The 20,114-nt window shown below is 38.6% G+C and overlaps 1 protein-coding gene across 1 annotated transcript in view; it reads left to right on the forward strand.

Annotated features, from left to right (window-relative positions):
• SNX7 (sorting nexin 7) overlaps nucleotides 1-11,372 on the forward strand; it is a 30,261-nt gene extending 18,889 nt beyond the window's left edge. The window contains exons 8-9 of the mRNA XM_010582674.1: nucleotides 2,595-2,747; nucleotides 10,970-11,372. Coding sequence (XP_010580976.1) covers nucleotides 2,595-2,747; nucleotides 10,970-11,050 — 234 coding nt within the window. The 3' untranslated portion in view covers nucleotides 11,051-11,372. The remainder of the gene's footprint in view (nucleotides 1-2,594; nucleotides 2,748-10,969) is intronic.
• Nucleotides 11,373-20,114: the final 8,742 nt, after the last annotated feature.

A 20,114-nucleotide genomic window follows, 5' to 3' on the forward strand; every position in this document is an offset into this window, starting at 1 on the left:
GTGTAAAATGCTGTGTCACTTACCAGGTAATTTGGCTATTGAGCCAAGTCTCTTTGGCTACAGGTCGCACTGTTCACATCTGGTAGTGCTCTGCCCTAGCAGTGTCTGGCTCCCACCTTCGTGTCCCATGGTCCGATGTCTGATTAGCACTGTGCTGTGGTTCTTTGGGGATCACTGATGTGAGTGTTAATTTATCACACTAGCTGCCTCAGTGTGATCAATGTAAGAAAATGGATACAGAATCATATGTAGTTTGCCAGATAAATTGTAACAATTTACATCTTGTAAATGAGGAACACACTAGGTAGATGTTTTTGTTGAGACCAAGACTGCTGTCATGGCAGCTGAAGAGGGTGGCATTTATGTATCTTTTCAATTGTGAAAAAGTAGATCTCAAACCTCTCTACTTGAGATGAAGTGTGGCATAATGCTGTCTTTAGACCTTAAGTCCTTAAGTCCAACCCTTGCCTTGATAACAACACACAGTTTCTTTTGGGCTTTAGAGGGTGATACATATCCAGGCAGGGATGTAGAACAGAGTCTGCCTGTCCACATCACATTGTGACTACACCATGGAAGAAATCTGTAGTTCCTAGAAAAGGCAAGACAAAAACAAACTGTAAAATAAATGTCTTAAAGATATGAAGAATGAGATAAGGGGAAGATGCTGCAGCCAGGAGTAAGTCGGAGAAGTTCTTTATGTGTGTAGCCTAGCTCATTCCCATATAGGGACTTTTTTCTTGCAAAAGCAGAAAATGGATTCAACTGTCTTTCCTACTCTAAATCATCTAAAAATATTCACTCTTCTCAGTATTCTGTGTGCATTCATTTTTGGTATTTGAAGGAAAGGCAATTAACTTGGGACGTGCCCAAGATACCAAATCCAGCTGCCTGTAATTACTTTAAAGGTAATTTCCCCACATTTAAACTTTGGATTAACCTTTTCGTACTGAATACAGTGTTGGTAGTTGAAATTACCCTTGTCCATAGTTTGATTACTGGTCTGGCTAGATAATTGAACTTGGTCTTTTCAGTACTTTGCATTTTGTTCTCGATTAATAACCAGTATTTCATTCACCTAGATGATGTGGCAAGGAAAATCAGTGTAGATAGAAATGAAGTCTAACTAAAAATGTTTATTCATCTGTGTATTGTGGAATGTGGAGAAAATCCATTCAGATGAAATTTTCAGTTTTACTAGCTAAGAAGTTTTTTGCTACTTTAAAAGCTGCAGGATTCTAGTATGTCAAACAGAATTGGGATCCATGGTTGGTGAATTAAACACTGGACTCAGGTTCTCTTGACCATTTCAGGCAGCGCTGCTTGGTTCTTGTCTGATGGCGGCAGTACTGCTGGCTGTTGCACTGGAACACTGTCCTTCCTGCATGGTTCAAGCTGGAGGCCATGCACCAAGACTTTCCACACCCTACTCTGAATTTTGACATTTCGGCATTCTGCCATTAGTGTAAGCATTCCTTGAAAATCCTGGAAGTTAATCCTGGAATCCTGAAGTGCATATCAGTGAAAGCACCAGCTCTTCAGAGAGCAAGAGGAGCTGTTCAACTTTACAGAGGTGTTATACGAGGAAAAAACAATTTGCCTGATAGCAGAACACAAGGAAGAAGAGGAAGGTGTATGGGACCTGAGTTGCAATGGAAACAATGCAAGATTAACTTTTCCTGTTTGATGTTCCTTATTGGTGGTGTTTCTCCCTGACTTCCCTCCTGCTGCAGACAGTCGCTGTGCAGTCCCAGCAGATGAATTTGCACTGTAGCTGCAGAAGATGTACCTCGTTCTGTGACTGGGTGCCAGCCAAAACTCACATAGCTGATTAGTAAATGACAATAGGTAACAAAATTATTGAGAGGACTAGAAGAGTCATTAGAGAGAGGGCCTCTGTCCACTTGCTCATTCCCATTAGCTGAAAAGTCACTTCGTGCATCTATGGTAATTAGAAGCAAATATTGTCTGTAGAGTAGCCCTCAAGGTTTTTGATCCTGGATTGCTGTGAAAGAATGTCTTCTCTGCAGAAGTCCTCTGGTTTAATTTCTTTCTCTGCTTCTGTATTTCTCTCTCCCTCATATGGTCACACAGAGGTTAGTTCCACAAGACGGCAAGGTGACAGGCAAGAAATCAGAAAGTCTGTGCTTTTGATTTCTGCTGTCTTCTCCTCATTCTGGTTTCTCCTGAGGTTATCAAAGGTTCTGTCAGGGTTTTCTCCGTTTTTCTTGCCAAATCTAATTTGTATAGTTGATTCTGCTTCAGTAAAGCCCTCTATATTTTCCTTTTTAGATGCATTACTGTCAAGTGCTAGTGATGAGGTGCCAGAGTCTGTAACTTCTCAGTTAATAAAAACATCTTCAGCAACACTTTAATTCTGGTCTAGAATTTCTGTTACTAATATTTCAGAAATTGTACCGAGTTATTCATTAAGAATAAAATTTCAATTTATCTCTGGGGAATGATTTTCTGTGCTGTTACATACCAACCTTGGTTCTGCAGTTCTGTTTGTCTGCACTACAATCACTTGATTTCAATTACTTTTGACATGGTGACTTTACCAATATTTTTTAACGTTTACAATTCATATTTAGTTCTCAGAAGAGATTGGGAAACTTGAAGACAAAGTCGAATGTGCCAATAATGCTCTGAAAGCGGATTGGGACAGGTGGAAGCAAAACATGCAGTGTGATATGAGATCAACATTCACTAATGTGGCTGAGAATAATCTCCGTTATTATGAAGAGGTAAAATGCTTTCTTATAGCAATGTTATTTTTTTCATTGATTATTTCTGTGAAGTCCATGGGTTGTCTGTAAAGAGGAATTTTTGCATTTTAGTTCAAACCTGTGTTAACTTCAGAATCAGTTTTTGTGGGAAGAGGGAGGCAGTTATCCTTAATTTGACATGTTTCAAGCAAAACATATTTTATTCATGCCCAAGTGGTTGATCCTGAGTTCATCATCGACAGAGGGCACTCTTGTTATACTAACCACAACAATTTGGAACATATTTTTCCGTTCAGCATCAGCTGCTATATTTCAGTTTGGAAACCTTTTGCTGTAATTGCATGAAGAAGCCCTCTGGAAAGCTCAAACTTGTGTAAATGATCTTGTATGAGGAAAACGTTTAAATGTGATTCCATTTCAGACAGCACATTCAGGAAGTCCTCATGATTTCTCTAAGAATTGTCTTTCATTAAATAATCAGACTTTACAAGGATAAAGAAGAACAATACAATTTTGAGGAGTCAATATGAAAAGCTTATTGCACTTCAAAAAAAATGCTGCAAGTGTATACAATTAATGAATTAAATCTTTTTATAATTGAAACTTACTCCTTCAGAAAGAAAGAAAAGTGGTTGAAATTAGATTTTTATTTCCAACTCAAATGCCATGGTTAATATTCTTGGTAAGAGTTCCCTTTTACAAGAATATATACTAAGAAAGAGAACTTGAAAACATATAACTAAATATGTTAAGCATTCTGTGAAGTTTCTTCATGGGGAAAACGTTGTTGATTGAAGTGCACATTTTGAAAATATCCCAGATGTCTTTAATTTTTCTAAAGAATTTCTCCTTATTTGGGGGAAAAAAAAATTGGAATACACTAAGCCATCTATTAATCATAAATTAGTTATTTTCACAGATATATGTTGATCTCTGTAATTTCCAATCCTGAACTTTTTATGGGTTCTCCGTTAGCCAATGACAGTGTCCTAATTTTACAAATCATATTGTTAAAACATAATTGAAAAGACAGAGCTCTTGATCATCAAGTCTAATTAATTAACATACAGGCTGTGAGATACATGGACATTGACAATCTGTTGTTACATATTAAGATCAAAATATTTTCTGAAATGTGGCAGCAACTTTTGGCAACCTCTCACTTTTTCTTCAGTTACTGATGATCTCTGACTTCTCTATCAGCAATACGTATGTTAAAATGATGCTAAATATATTGGAATATTTTGTTAATGAATGATTAGCTAAATTAAACCACAAAAATAATGCTTTGGTTCTTTTTGCTGTCTAGAAGTGCTTTTTGCTGAACTAGAATTTTAATTCAGAATGCCAAAGCTCGTACTGTACATGAAATTACTATCATTAAGTCACAAACTGCAGAAAATGGTTCTGCTATCTCTGTAACTGTCAGTGGTTCTTCTTAAATAGCCTCTGGAATACTGGACAAATTGGTTTATAATGAGACATTATTCTTTGTTGATGCTTTTCATGAATGTAGAAATCTGCATAAAATGATTTTGCTGTTATATCTCAGTAGAGCTAGATTTTAGAAGAAAACCCACCTAATCTTACTGCAGCAGTTGCAATAACAGAAAACATTGTGCTAACGGTATCACTCCTTTTTTGTAAAGTGAGGGCTTACCATTTTTTTATGTTTTATCAGAAAATCATTATCTTAGTCCTGACATTCAAGATAATTTGATAAAATTGAGATTGGGAGTTTTGATCTAAAATATGCATGTTTATTTGAGACCTGTGGTTAATGTTGATGGTTTATTATTGGAGAGGTGATTACTGTCAGTGGCCCATACATTACAAACTACAGGTATGTAATGTACTCCTGAAAACAGCAGAAAAAGAAGCCCTGCCATCTGCTTTCGCTGTTTGGAAGTGAAACTTCAGGAAGGGAATCTCAGAAGTCTGAGAATCAAAATATGATTTTTATGCTTTCAGTAGAAAACAAAATCCTCCCTAAAGATAATAGTTTGAGTCTCACTCATTAAACTCATGCACAAACACAGTGCCTGTTACAATGTTTTTCACTTGTTCAGTCATTACTTGCATCATTAACGTTCTCTCACATGTCCGAAGTTAAACTACGTGTTCATGGTTTTGATGCACCATTTGATGCTTACTAAGTCTTTTCTTGCTGTAGCATCCCTCATCTTATTTCTTGCCTTTATTTTTTCCCAAAGCATGTTCTGTGCATGCTCCCAGGCACCATGGATGCCATGGATATGACTCATTTGCCCAGCTCTTCTGTCCATCTCCTATGAGGAATCATCTGCTTTCTAACTTAGTCACTACCTGCTTCTCCTCCTTTCCACAGCTTTTTTTCTCCCCCCAGTTAAACTCCTATTCTTGACCCTCCACAAGCAGTGTCCCATTCCCTTCTCTACAGCAGCATTTCACTGTGCTCCTCATTATTCCCCAGACTTGCTGACTTAGTTTCCCAGGCACACAACCTAACCAGGAGTCATTCCTGTTAGTGGCCGTTCTCTGCATCCCTTAAATTTCTGAGAACTACAGAGTAACAAGAGACAGACATCTCATGTTTTCTGGTGGCTTTTGCAGTAGAGAATCTAGACCTTCAGGACTGTATAAAACTAAAGCCAGTGTGATGAAGTACAACATAGCAGTGTGTCAAGGTGCACTACAATTTCTAAAATGTTATTTCCTCTTTGTCACAATATGGGGAAAGAGTATGACCTTACCATGTTTGGATTTTTCCTTAATTTTAGTCGCCTAGGGATTCTGCTGTCAACTTGTCAAGCATCACTTCGCTAGCATAAGAGTATGTCTCCCTTAAGCTGAATTAATGTTCACGTTACTTTGAAGTGTTACCTGTAATTATATTTTTCTGGATTTACTAATTCAGAACAAGTAGAGGTATTTCTGTAGCCTTCCAGTTTATTGACTATGTACATTTAATATACTTGAATAAGAAGTGTTCCTTTGTTTCTACAGCTGTGGAATCACCAATCTCTTTGTGTGTCTCAATGCTGTGCTAATAAAGACAGTAATTAAAGCCCAGTGTTGCAAATTTACAGGGTGCTCCTATTCAGGCCTATGAGAATGAAGGCTTTCCTGTGATAGTGTACAAGCTATGTTATAATACATTTAAACATAATGTCATTTAGTAGTCAAGAATTACCATGACTGACCAATCATTTGGTATTCCTGTAGCTGGTCTCAGGCATTCATAGAGTTCTCTACTTCCTTTTCCGTGCTTCTGGAAAAGAGTTGAATACATGCTTAAGTCTCTGTATTCCACAAAGGCTTAAAGCCAATAATATCCTGTATTCATAATGACTGTAAGTACATTGCTAAAACAGGGAGGATTTTCTGAAACAATATGAAAAGGTTTTAATTTTAAAAAATTCAGAACTTTACTCCTATTGATTTGTTTGCCTTACAGAGAAAAGTTCTTGACCGAAGCATGTGTTAAACACCATACTATTTATTTTATTCCTTTTCCCCATGCCTTAGATGTGACGCTATTGTCTGAAATAGCACACCTTAGTCCAGAAGAGGTATCTCCCAACAGTTGAAATCAGAAACTGTCCACAGGGTGGAGCTTACAGCTGAGAAAGCTGATTGTCAGCAGGAGTATTTTCATTAAGTTGGATATAGATATTCTGCAGAGCCCTAAAGATGCACAATTACTAAAACCAAAACAAGATACAAAGTTATTGGTGGTGGTGGTATTATTTAGCTAACATGTCTGAAGTATTCCTGGTACAAATTAGCAAAACCAAACCAGGCAATGTTGAACTCTGGCTTCAAAGAGCAATAGCATTTACTCAGTTTTTCCTTTTGTTTTTCTCATGTGTTTATGATAGTCTCTAGAATATTAATAGCATCAAAGAAAAAGAAACACTTTAATTTTTCTCAGCAAAGAACTTTGTTAACCTATTCTATTCAGAAAAAACACTGGAATAAGTGGCTAGATTTTTCAGCCCGATCCAAAGACTAGTTAGACATTATAAATGCAGCAAATATAGCAGAGTTTGCTTTTCCACTGCTCATGAGGCAATTAGTAGATGCAGGAAGATTGGGGGCTTTTTCATAATGCAGAGTGATATTTAATTAGTTTTGGCATTGAAAGAACATGTTTTTTCATGTGCATGGATAAGCCTTTGTTTTAAAGCGTAGCCTCTAATTTTATTTTTCTCATGTCAGCCTAATTCTGTTAAACCTTTGCAGCTTAATCAGATAAAAAGCTAAAGTTATCTTTGATATAGTGAGATTCTTGTTGGTATTGACACAGCTTACTCTTTTCCAAAAATATAAATAATTTCCTGATTTTCTTAACTATTTCAAGCATAATTTAGTTTATTTCTGTGACCTACACTGTTGTACAGGCATAAAATTATCCAAAAGATTCTTTAGGGCAAAACAATACTCCTTCCCCGTTACAGCAACTTCTCTCTAACTCCAGAGCCCTTATGTACCTCTCCATCTAGTAAAAGCTGTAGAAAAATAGATGAGATTTGTTGTTTGCCCTAGAGGCCTCTGTAGTGATGCATTTGACTAGCCATTTGCTCGCGTAGCAAAAAGTTAGCTGCTTATGCATGTTGATCATGTCCTACCTTAGCAATGCCCGAGAATTTAGCTAACAAACTTCATGTGATTTTCAAAAGCTCCCACATGGCTGAGCCAGTTTGTCTCTGTGAATGTCGCTTCGAAGCCAGGATCCATCTTTCAACCCTCATTCACTGCAACCATAAAAATTTCTTCTAAATACTTTTAGGAAGACTTTTTTTTTATAGTGGGAATCACTATTTCTACGCACTCTAGTTTTTGTTTCCTTGCACCCAGAAACTATGAAAGTATTTTTTGTCTCTCTCTCAGACACACAGAAGACCATTTTTAAATTCTACTTCAGAAAATGCCATCATAAATGATATTTTTAAGGTGTCAACCATGGAAAACAGGGAACTGGAACAGAAACACACATGGCATGTGACACACTGCTTCTATTATCATCCCTACTACACGTTCTATTTTTGTATCTCCTTTTTAGTTAGATATGCAATTGTACTCTATGAAAACCTTTTTGCTGTTTTTTCTAAAAATGATGTTGTAGAATAGATGTATGACCTGCAGTAGTAATCAGAATATTTTTGGTAAAGTAGCCTTATTTAAGCTCTTGCTATTTCATTTTGTGTATTTAGGCTTTTTTATGTCTTCTGCCAGGCTTTTACAAGTAATTGGATTATAAATTTCAATTCTATGCATGCACATTTAATTTCCTGGGTTTGGTTTTTCTTTTTTTTTTGCCTTTCTCTCTTTGCGAAAGCTGGCTGATCCTCTATTTAGATCTGTGTTTTCAACCTCCCAGGAGAATGAAGTAAAATCATTCTGTTTTAACGTCAAAGTATACATCACTAACAAAATGTAGTTTATGCAGTTCATGCCTCACAATATAAAAAGCTTGAGCCTAAGGCACAGAGACCTAGTTTTGTTTTGGTATGGTTAATTATAAAACCTGTCAGCTTTAGCGGCACTGTGATGTCTGACAGTGAAATGAGCCACCATTGCTCTTACATTTTGGAAAATGTGTTTTGATTATATAAATGCATAAATGAAAAACTGAATAACTTGTGTAACTGAAAAAAAATGGTTTGCGTCTTTGCCTGGAAAGACTTCAGTAGATTGTATCTATCTGGTTAAGCAACATATTGTAACTGCATTTTAACACGTGCAGTTTAGCTCAGTGTTGCAAAGATAACAGCCATTTTTACATTCCAGCCAGTGCTGATATATGTATTTTAATTCACATTATGAAAATTACAGAATGTCAAAACATGGAGTTGCGTGATATGAATTAAACTGTGGTTCAGAAATAAAAGTCAGTCATTGCGAACACAAGACTCTTCAAGAAACAGTGATCACTTCTTGTCCCATGCCTAGAAAAAGCCTAGGAAAACAAATGTGCCTTGCAGCTTTCTAGGATGGTCATCCAGGCTGGGCTCTAGCAAACAGAAATCTGAGTCTGAGTGCCACAATGAAACATACTGCTAGCAGCTGCCTCATTGACATTTTAAAACCAAGATGCCACCTTCCAGCTCAAGCATCTCAGACAGACTCAGCTGCCACAGTGTCACATGAAGTAGGGGAGAATCGAATGATCAAACCTTAAAGGCTTTATACAAAAGGTCAAAAAGACCTTTTAAGTCAGAAATCAGTTTGCAGCACTTCTTGCAGATCACTGTTCATGCTAGCACTATTTTCACTGTTTCTCCCTGATTTTATATTTACCATTTCAAAATAACATTTCTCCAAGAAGTCAATGAACAAAACAGATTTCTACATGACTCTTACACTGTTATTTCCTCTCTGTTCACAGTAATTCAAATCTTATATATGCTCTGAACAGTAGCATAATGTTGTGTGCAAAAGCAGCAGAAGTTAGTTGGGGATTTTGCCAGCAAGATCAGAAAAGAAAGATTGGGCCAGTAGATTCATGGTTTCCATAGTCTAGGAGACAATATAAGAATAAGGGGAATGGTCTCCAACATGCCTGATAACAACCGAAAACCTATGCAGAAATAAGCTCCCGCATACTTTTTTCTTTGTGATCTCTTAGGTCAGTCGGCTGTTTTAACCTCTCTCATTATCTTGCAGATCCATGTCTTCGACTTTTTTATGTCTTCAGAGACATAATCACTGCTGACTTTTGTTTGCTTTGTCTTATTTTTGTCACCCATAATTTTATGTGTATCCCTGGTTCTGCATCCTTGTGTCATCATGAATTCCCCCAACTCCAGTCAACCTGTCTGTCTTCTTCATTTGCTCTTTGAGCTTATATTTCAACATTATTTGTGACTATCAGATCCTCCCACTCATCTGCTTGCACATAGATATGCAGTAATACCAGGAACTGGGCTCTTTAATGTAATATGATTAAATCTACATATTAATGGCAGACTTTGTAAGTCCTTCACTAGAAATGTCTAATAAGACAGACTTAGGTGGCTGTAAATACAAGCAGCATGAATGCTAGCATATTTTCCATGTCTCCTAAGTAATGATAGATGGATGCTAGATATTTCATTGTAGCTGGGCATAGCAAATTACTGTGGCTTGAACAGCTTATGGCAAAAGTTTTCACTTAGGAAATGATGCTGGTTTCAGGGTGCTGATTTGATGTAAAGTTCAGATAAATGGAGTATGCTGTCTAGGTTTTAGTATTAAAGAAGGTGTTTCCTGAGAAATTTCAGAAGACATTTATTGTGAATATTTCAGATTCTTCATGAAAAAAACTGTATACAGTAAGTAGTAAATAAGCTGCACTGTCAAAAGCAATAGGTATAAGTCAAAATTCTATTAAAACATTTGCATTCCAAGGGTTTTTTTCAATAGCATCAAGACAATAAAATTATTGCATGAATTTGCCTGCCCTGTTCTAATGACAGACTTGAAATAGTATGAACCTGGTACTTTGGGTAACATGCACCAGGCTTACCTAGTGATAGCCTTGCCACGACTCTCAAAAGTAATCTATGATTTCTAATGGCTTGCCAAGCTGCCAACATTCATTTAAGCCAAACTGAACCCAAGTAATCTGGGGATTATTTTTTTTTTTTTTATTTTACTGCCTACAGTATTGGTGCTTCAAATAAAAAAAATTAGTTTGTACAATTATAAATACGTTTTTCCATGAGAAGAGAAATGCCACTTGTTCTAAGGATGACAATTTCTCCACCCCCTCACCCCCTGCCTTTCTGGTCCCATTTCTTTCCCATTACTCAGAGGAAAAATGAATTCTCTGTGTATTTAGAAAAAAACTGTTTTAATTTAACTTGGAAGGAAAATTGGGTATCCAGTAGGAATCCACAGAGATTACAAGGGAACTGCGCCTGACAGTGTGCTTTCTATTTGGAAGAGATCTTTGCCTATAACTAAAGGGAGAGATTAAAGAAGAGCATAATTAATGTTAGCATCTTCCATGCTAACAGATACAATTACGATGCTCATACTGTGCACTTGTCATTATGTAAAAGTGACCTTTACAGCTCACTCAGCATGTTAGCTAACATTTTGCATATCACTGAGCTGCCTAGGAAACCATATTTTGCTCTTACCATAGCCCCACAAAAGCAGCTTGTGACAACGTGTATGTATTCTGCTATTTTTTTTTTCTTCTTTTTCTCCTTGGCTACCAGTTTTACAGAAATCTATCTGCTATATTCATATGTATCTGTTGTTTTTTTAAGTGCCTTGCTACATGGGAGTCCTTCCTAGCATCTCAGACAGTGGATCTTCACGTGGAAGAAGATTCTGAAGATAAGCCTTGACTAATATCTCTGCTCAGTCTCTGCCTTTTCCATGCAGTTTCTCCCAACCAAAGAAGTGCTTTATACAAGATCAGATTCATTATTAAATTTAACTGTTAAAAATCAGTGAAATGCAGGAAACCAGCTTATTGAAAACTCAGGTATTCTAGTCCTGAAATACATTTTGGAACATGCTATATATTGCTTTATATTGCTTAGCTGTGATTTTACATATTTTTATGCAAGTGTTTGCATACAATTGTTTTCATAAATATTGCATAATTTGGATATAAAGTATTTTAAATATGTAAAAATAGCTCCATTTTAATAAAAAGTTTAATAAGGAAAGCTTGTCTTCATTCTGTATCCTAGTCTTTAAGAAGTATTTTAGTATTTCAGCGTGCTTGTTATTTTCTCTTTGTTGAGTAATTTTCTGTACTTGTAAAATTACCTAGCATAGTCTTCAAGGAGCAATTTAGGATTATTTTAATAGATTGTGCTAGTCACCCAATGGCAATGTGGTACGGAAAGATATCGAACATGTTCTGTGAGATTAATGCTGCTTTAAAGTACTGTTAATTCAGTTTTACAGTATTTACGTGTCTATTAACATCTTCAATTTGACGTTTTTTTAAAGGATAAAGAAAAAACTGACAGTTCATGAAAGGGACTGTTCCAGCAATGATACGTTAGTTGCAGCACTGATCACGCCAACACAAGAGCTTCCGTTTGGAGTTTGCAGGATCAAACCTTCTACTCCCATGGCTGACCCTCCTGTAATCCTTAACTTCGTCTCTCTTTGGATATAGCCAGTGTGGAAAAGAAAGGGATAAGAAAGGAAAAGAGAGTTTTGCATTAAAATGATTAGCTGATTCACTCATTCAATATGCATTGAAGTGTTCCAGTCATTGAATTATTCCACCCAAAAGGTCTGTCAGTCTGCACTTGTAATTCCTGCAGTTGTTCTCCGTGGTAGTTAAGGTCTGAGCAAGCCTAAGTCTGGAATATGGAAAGAATGAGGTGCAGGAATCGGAGACAGCCTAACTGCAGCTCTGGCCTTGCAGAACAGCAGGGCTTCAGCCATCACCTTCACCTTCTGCGGTGGTATTTTGTGAGCTGGCTCTTGTCAGTCACCTAATGGCTGTTGGGAGTCAGTTCCTGGGCACACAGCTGCACTTGGGTGGCTATGGACCTGTCCAAGCCAGACAAGTCATTTTGTGGCTTTCATCTTAAGAAATTTAGATAGCAAGTGAAACCTGGAATACCAGCACGGCCTTTTCAGCAATGCAAGGAAGATTGCGCTCATGCTGTCCCCACGAAGTATTAATGAAAGATCAGCTCTAATTTTTTTTTTTTTTCAGCTATAAAATAACAGTTAAGATGCTTCTGAAATACTGCAGGAAGCATGCATCTCTCCCACCTTGGACAGTTTACAGACGAGAGGTGAGTCCGTGTTAGGAGGAAGGTGGTGTGGTGCTGAAGGGCTGTGCCACACAGCATCTTGTCCAGCAGTGCTGGCAGCGGATGCTTGCAGGAGGCATGGAAGAACAATGTGGCTGGACTATGCTCTTTTCCCATTGTATCCTTCCCTGATTTTTTTTTTTTTTAACATCAGAGCTTCTACCAATGTGCTTAATAGCCCTTAATGCCTTTCCCTGTGCTTTATTTTCTTTTTTTCCATCTAAACTTCCTCATGCAGCCAGAGAAAATGTGTCTGAGTGTGTTTTCTTGGCCCAACAGCTCCATTTTTCGCAGTGATGCCCTTTCTGCCCAGCATCGGAGACAGGACCATTGGCAGGTAGTCGCGAGTTGCTGGTCAAATACTTTCAGAGTGTCCATTACAGCATTCTGAATTTCTGGACAGGTACTTGGAAATCACAAGTCAAATAAATATTTAAAAGAAAGAAAAGAGGCCTCCTTTTTCTCAGAGTTCAGTGTGCAAACCCCAGCTCCTGGCTAACCACAACCAGCTTCCTCAGACAGTACTGTGATTGCACAGTTTGGGGGGGGCTGCAAGGTTTAGCCATCGTGGTCTGCGTCTTGACCATAAAGAGGAAATAATTCCAAGACAGAAGAAAATGTCAATTGTTGAGAACGTGCTGCCTCTTTATATGTTAGTGGTTCATACCTAGGGCCTGTAAACAATGCATTTCTCTCTTGTTAGACTGAAAACACATACAAAGACAAGAACAAAAAGCTTCTCAGCTACCTAACGGGAGCTGTCACCAGTGCAAATTGCTGGTAATAAAGGTAAAAGAGAGATGGCTTGTATGCGTAAGACATCAGTGGGTCTAAGCACTGAATGATTTTAAATAGTTGCCTAGTGCAGATGCCATCGCTTGACAAGTGATCTGTGGCAAGACGTGTGTCCAGAGAAAAAGGAAATAAATTTGGGCATAAAGAAAGAGCTGCTGGCCTCTGCTGCTGTCAGCCTGCACCCAAAACAGTGACTTTTCAAATAGATTTGGGCTTTATACATTGAAATTCTTTCATTTGCCTGATAGCTATGGGCAGCATTTCACTGATAGCATCACTAAAATAAGGATAATGCTGGCATAAATTAATCATGAAACCAACCTCCCAGCAGGAGTTTTGCAGGCCAGGAGGAATATCAAGGGGTTTTCTTTCATATGCCCAAATCACAGTTTAATATTACAATTCAGCACTGCCCACTGTATTGCACAAACAGTCCCTTGCAGCTTTGTGAAGAATGGATGAGGGCAGAGGTGTATGTAAAAGGCTCCTCTGATAAGTTCTAAGTTTACTCAAAGAAAATGGCTAAATAAACCTTTTCTGACAAATGGAGGAGCTCCTACCTGCTAGCTGGTGGGGCTGACTCAAGTGACTAGAGGATCAAAATGTACAGCCTTAGCATAAAGCACCTGGACAGCAAAATGTTCATAAAGCACTGCACATCTTTGAAGCTTCTACTGTGTGAACCAGTTATGAACTGTTGATTGGCTTTCTGTTACCTTGACTCTAGCCTTGCCATCAGTGTGGAGAGAGAAAAGCCTTATCCCACAGAGGCAGCTTATTGAAAAGAGAGTGATTAAAAGAAATGTTGGCCAATAAACTGAACCTTAAACTCCTTCAGGAAACCTACTGTGTTGCTTTTCCAAGCTGCACCAATGTTTGGGTGCAGCCCCACTGTTGGCAGTGGCTCTGCCTTGCTGGGAGGAACAGAGCGGCAACAGCTCATCCAAAGCTGAAAGGGACAGCCACAAACTTTCAGTGGATTTGGGAGATTTTGGGGACCTGAAAAGTGAAGGTACATCCTGCTTTAGGTAAGATGATACACAATTAAAGAAATGCAGAACTGTAAAAAGATGTCCTTGTTTAAAATATAATTGGAAAAATTATCAAAAACCATTGTATTAGTTTTCCTACAAGCAAAAAGCCACACTTTGAGGTGTAAAAATTTTGATCTAGACTGTGGCGTGACACTGAGTTTTCAGCAGGAATAATTCCTTTGATAATTGTATTGTTTAGAAGATTAGTTAAGGAATAAGCATTATTATGTCTGCATTAATAATTAACCAAGAGCTGCCAGTAAGCCATTAACTGTCAATGCCAAACTAAGCAACTTCCTTGTAATCAAGGCAACATTGATTATGTGGTGTGGGGAAGATTCGCTGTTCTTTAAGTAATTGTTATAACACTATGTCAGCTTAAAGAGCAACTGAATTGCTTTTTTGAATTAACTTCTTTAATCAAAAAAATAGAATCATAGAATCATTTACATTGGAAAAGACCTTCAAGATCATCGAGTCCAACCATAAACCATGCCCACTAAACCATGTCCTGAAGTACCCTGTCCACTCGCTTTTTTAATATCTCCAGGGATGGTGACTCAACCACTTCCCTGGGCAGCCCATTCCAACGTTTGACAACCCTCTCAGTAAAAAAATTTTTCCTAATATCTAACCTAAATCTCCCTTGCCGCAACTTGAGGCCATTTCCTCTCGTCCTATCTCCAGCCACCTGGCAGAAGAGACCAGCACCCACCTCACTACAACCCCCCTTCAGGTAGTTGTAGAGAGCGATAAGGTCTCCCCTCAGCCTCCTCTTCTCCAGACTAAACAGCCCCAGTTCCCTCAGCCGCTCCTCATAAGACTTGTGCTCCAGGCCCCTCACCAACTTGGTTGCCCTTCTCTGGACACGCTCCAGCACCTCCATGTCTTTCCTGTAGCGAGGGGCCCAAAACTGAACACAGTACTCGAGGTGCGGCCTCACCAGTGCTGAGTACAGGGGAACAATCACCTCCCTGCTCCTGCTGGCCACGCTATTTCTGATACAGGCCAGGATGCCGTTGGCCTTCTTGGCCACCTGGGCACACTGCTGGCTCATATCGAGCCAGCTGTCAACCAGCACACCCAGGTCTTTCTCTGCTGGGCAGCTTTCCAGCCACTCTGCCCCAAGCCTGCAGCGCTGCATGGGGTTGCTGTGACCCAAGTGCAGGACCCGGCACTTGGCCTTGTTGAACTTCATACAGTTGGCCTCAGCCCATTGATCCAGCCTGTCCAGATCTCTTTGTAGAGCCTCCCTACCCTCAAGCAGATCGACCCTGACTCCCAACTTGGTGTCGTCTACAAACTTGCTGAGGGTGCACTCGATCCCCTCATCCAGATCATTAATAAAGATATTAAACAGAACTGGCGCCAATACTGAGCCCTGGGGAACACCACTTGTGACCCGCTGCCAACTGGATTTAACTACATTCACCACAACCCTCTGGGCTCATCCAGCCAGCCAGTTTTTTACCCAGCGAAGAGTACAATACGTGGTTGCAATGTTATAATGTGATTATTTTTTTTTTTAACAGAAGTAAAGCATCTTACCAGGCTCTTTTGCAAATGAAAAGAAATAAGATGTTTATTTTTTTATTTGTACTCTGGAATTGCATTCATTTAAATAATAAATTAAGCTTTCACTAGGAGTTAAAAAAAATAGTAAGTAAAATGAGAGCTGAGCAAGAAGCTCCATATGTGTACAACTATCACAAAGCTCCTTACTTCAAAGCGGAGAACTGTTTTTTCACTCAGGTGCTGCATTATTTGGCTGTTGTCTTACAAGACAAAGCCAGAGTTGCCCTGAACATCAGCACCTCCTGCCCAGGAGCCCATAAGGGTTGCTTGGGCCCCACAAAGCTGGCAGCGAGCCCTTAGGACTGGCAGGGACTACCTAAATGAGCAGCAGCTCACTGAAGTTTCAGAATCACTAATGCTTTTTCATGTCTTTTTACTGCTTGATACTTCAATATACCCAAGAGTCCCAAGTTTCTGTCTAATAAAAGCAAAAGAGGAAAGTTCATGAGGGTCCCTTTCAACCTAAAAAGTATTCTATGAGTCTATGAAATAGAGTGAAAATTGAGAGTAATTCTATGAAGATAAAAACTATTACAGGAATTTAGTACATCCTCTCCTACTTTTGTCCACCACCAATACTTTTTGCAATAAACAAAAAAAACTGGCAGATAGATACTGTACTGACATAAAAGCAAGGCTAAAGCAAGGTTAGATAAAGATTTTTAATTAGGTTTGAGAGAAAATATCTAGATGAGACTAGCTCTTCGGAGACTACGTGTTCATTCACTGACAGGACAGTACAAATTTTATAAGCAAATTAATTGTGACAGCTTAAGATAGTAAAGGAAGTTGTTCAATATTTATTGGTGCCTTCCAGCATGTTGCTTTATTCATGTGATTGCACATGCTTTGTTACTATTTCATTGTGGGGAAGAAAAATAATGGAGAAATATAAAAGGGAAGGTGAAACAGCAGAAAAAGCAATTGATTTATAATCTGCTGTGATGATGATTGTGCACTATTGTTAAAAGAATTTAAAAATACTATACAAAAACAGTTGTGCCTCATTTTGTCACATATGGGTACAGCAAATGAAGAAATACACTTCTGCTGAAGACCGAACCTAGAACCTTGTTTTTCTAATTAGCCTTTTCTTCATTTCTGAGGTTTTTTGCTGAAGCAGAGAGACTCTCAGTACAGACCAGCATCAGCCCTATCTAGAATATCTAATACAGAAAGGCAGTATGGGGTCAAACCAGCAAGTCTTAGCCAGCTTCTTTTAACCAAGGTAAAAAAAAAGCCATGCCCTATCTGTCTAAAATGCAGAGATGACAACAGAAAATATTCCTTATTTTTTTTAGGTTTTTTTTCCATAAGAGCTGCAAAGCCACTTCCCACAGGTCCCACACTGATTCCTCCTCACCCGCTGAGCACCTCACCCAGCTTTAAGAAGGACTTTTACAGCCACATTAGGACAGGGTACACAGTCCCCTGACAGAGGAGCTGGTGAAGAGCAGGGCACAGAGAGCTGGGAGCCAGGGAAAAGTAACGGCAGTTTTCCTGGCCACAGTGCTGCCCCAGTGCTGAGAGATGCTGAAGAGCAAAAGGAGCTACCGTACTTTGTCTCAATCCTCAGATTCTGGGAGCAGTACAAAGATAACTGTCACCTGTCACTTGGGTTACAGTCTATACATTGATTTCAGAATATAGAAGATCAAAAAATAGTACAGAAGGAAAAAAATACTTTGGATACAATTAGAAGGATATTTGCTTTCATGATTTAAATTATATCTAGCTTAGTTTTTAACGCTTAACTCAAAATGTTCCTGTTCCTACTTTATATGGCTTGCTACCTACACCGAATGTGTGTTGAATCTGAAGTTTGTAAGGGCTGCTATAGGTATTCTGGCTTCACTGCTCAGAAAGTCATTGTCTGCAACTTGACAAAGGTGATCAGTGTTATTGCTATATATGTTCATCCGCCCTTAGAAGCATTTGTCTTACAGATGACCTTTATGGAAAACAATATTATTTCATATCTGCTTTATAATATGTCATCTCATTTATCAAAAGTACTGTGAAGATTTTCCTTGGGAGTCCCTCTCCAGTAACACAGATCCAGATGTTAGATTGTTCTAATTCATTATTTGTGGTACAGCTATTTTATAGCAAGGATGTAGGAATACGTATAATTCCACAAAATGGCCAGCACAGTGTCACATGGTACGGCCGTGTGCCCATAAAGCTGGCAGCTGATGTACAGCTCACTCGTGTGTGGAGAGCTGCTCAGTGCAAGGAACATTTCAGTATTAATTTTAGTTTTTCAAAAATCTGAGATCAGTTCAGATCAGAATTGAGTTCCCTGAGTAATTCTAACCATGCAAATGTATTTATATGGTGCCTCTTGTTTTTTGGTCTGTTCATTCATTCTGGGATACTTGAATATTGCCGATTTGATTGCGGACCACCCCATCATTATGCTGTGATCCAGAATCCATGGAAATGAATGAAAAGACCAAAGACTGTGTTCAGCTGTTCTAATACAAAGTCTCCCAATTAACCAATATTCAAATTATTAATAGTATTTGGGGAAAATTTGCTCACTAAGAAGAAACTGGAGCAGAAAAATATAATCAGTATCGGACTTTACTCTTATATCTGGTAGTGACCACAGTGTTTCTGCTGTTTGTTTCTAGAAGGTTGGGGGGTAATTTGTTCTTGTTGTTGTTTTGGGGGTGGGGGGGAGGCGGGCATTTTCCATTGTCTCATCTTAAGTATCTCAGCTGTTCGTGGGCAGCAGCAACATGTGTTTAGAAGGGAAGCAATAAAGCCTTAATTATAGGGCAGTGTAACAGCTACAAATGCATATTCTACTGGTACATGTTCTTCAGAAGGATGTAATCAATTCACACTGTTTTTGAATGATGTTTCACATTGTGATCTTGTAAACAGATCTTAAAATAGCCAGTTTATAAAGAAAGCTAAATCTCTATAATTAGGAGAGCTTTTCCTTTTTCCAGATTAACCCTAGAAGAAAAGTGGGAGGATGGAGGTACAGCGGCTTTGATTTTGGACCCCCTACTGAAGTAAAAGAATGCTAATAATTTGAAAGTTGGTTTTGTTTTGTTTTTTTTTAAGAAAAATGTACAGCCATTAAACAACATACACAACAACTAAATGTGGTGTGTCAGAGATGAACTTAAAATGGTGTTTCTGTAATGCTGAATCACCATGAATTAGTTCAGATAGTTTTCGATTTCAGTACAAAACAAGAAAACAGAGTTGACAGAATTCAGCATTTTCAGAATTTGTTTTGTACCATATCATTTAACAAGTGGCCGGTGGGTTCTGCTCCACACCGTGATGGTGAGGTCCTGATGAAAGCTCAAATCTCTTGTGAATTGAATTGTAATCTTGGGTTTTAAACATGCCACCAACTAAGGCTGGTAATGTACCATCCAGGAAAAAACTAAACTAATGTTTCATTTCAGCAGATTTTGAGAACAGCTGCCAACCCCTTGCCATGGAGATGGACCTGTAGTATATCTGGAGCATATTTCATCCTTTGGGGCTAACTTTGAAGAAGCTGGGATTAATGGATAAATCATAGTTATAACAGCTCTATCTATAGCCTTGAGTTATGGTGTCATGAGAAAGAAGGGCCTAATATAAATGCAAGGTAATTAACGTTGCTTAGTGAAAAAAGCAAATTTTAAAGGATCCTGTGGCTGGGTAAAGTCCAAGGGAGTTACACCAGCCCTCTGGTCAGCCCTTTTGCAGAGACATGGCCACTGAATGCAGAGGCTGAACGTTTGTGAGTGTGGAACAGCTCTACCCACAAACCAAAGTGGCAGGAAGATGCTGTTGAACCAACTTTTTGTTGCTGAGGCATAGCTCGGTTTTGGACTGTAGTCCCTCTCTCCTTTGCCACTTGCCAGCAAAGCTGAGCACAGCTGTCATAAAGCTGGTCAACAAGCTTAGAGTTTCTGTATTTTCTACATATGAGTGTCATTTTCCGAAGCAAGACCTTATCTGGGTCTCCCATGTCACAAAACTTCTGATGAGGATCCCTGTCTGTCTTATAATTTCTTTGCAAGGACAAGTTCATAAGCATGTTAATGACCAGGGAAAGAAGTTTACAGTATAAATGATTGTTCTCAAGTGAATAGAACCAAAAATATTAGAATGAACTATAAATTGCTTTTACCTAATCTCATGAAGTTGCTTAGGACACAGTGATATCCCCACCCTGTGGCAGAGGGCAAGAGAAGCTTCTCACT

The sequence above is a fragment of the Haliaeetus leucocephalus genome, unplaced genomic scaffold (genome assembly GCF_000737465.1).
Source record: "Haliaeetus leucocephalus isolate CR32 unplaced genomic scaffold, Haliaeetus_leucocephalus-4.0 Scaffold848, whole genome shotgun sequence".
Taxonomy (NCBI): domain Eukaryota; kingdom Metazoa; phylum Chordata; class Aves; order Accipitriformes; family Accipitridae; genus Haliaeetus; species Haliaeetus leucocephalus.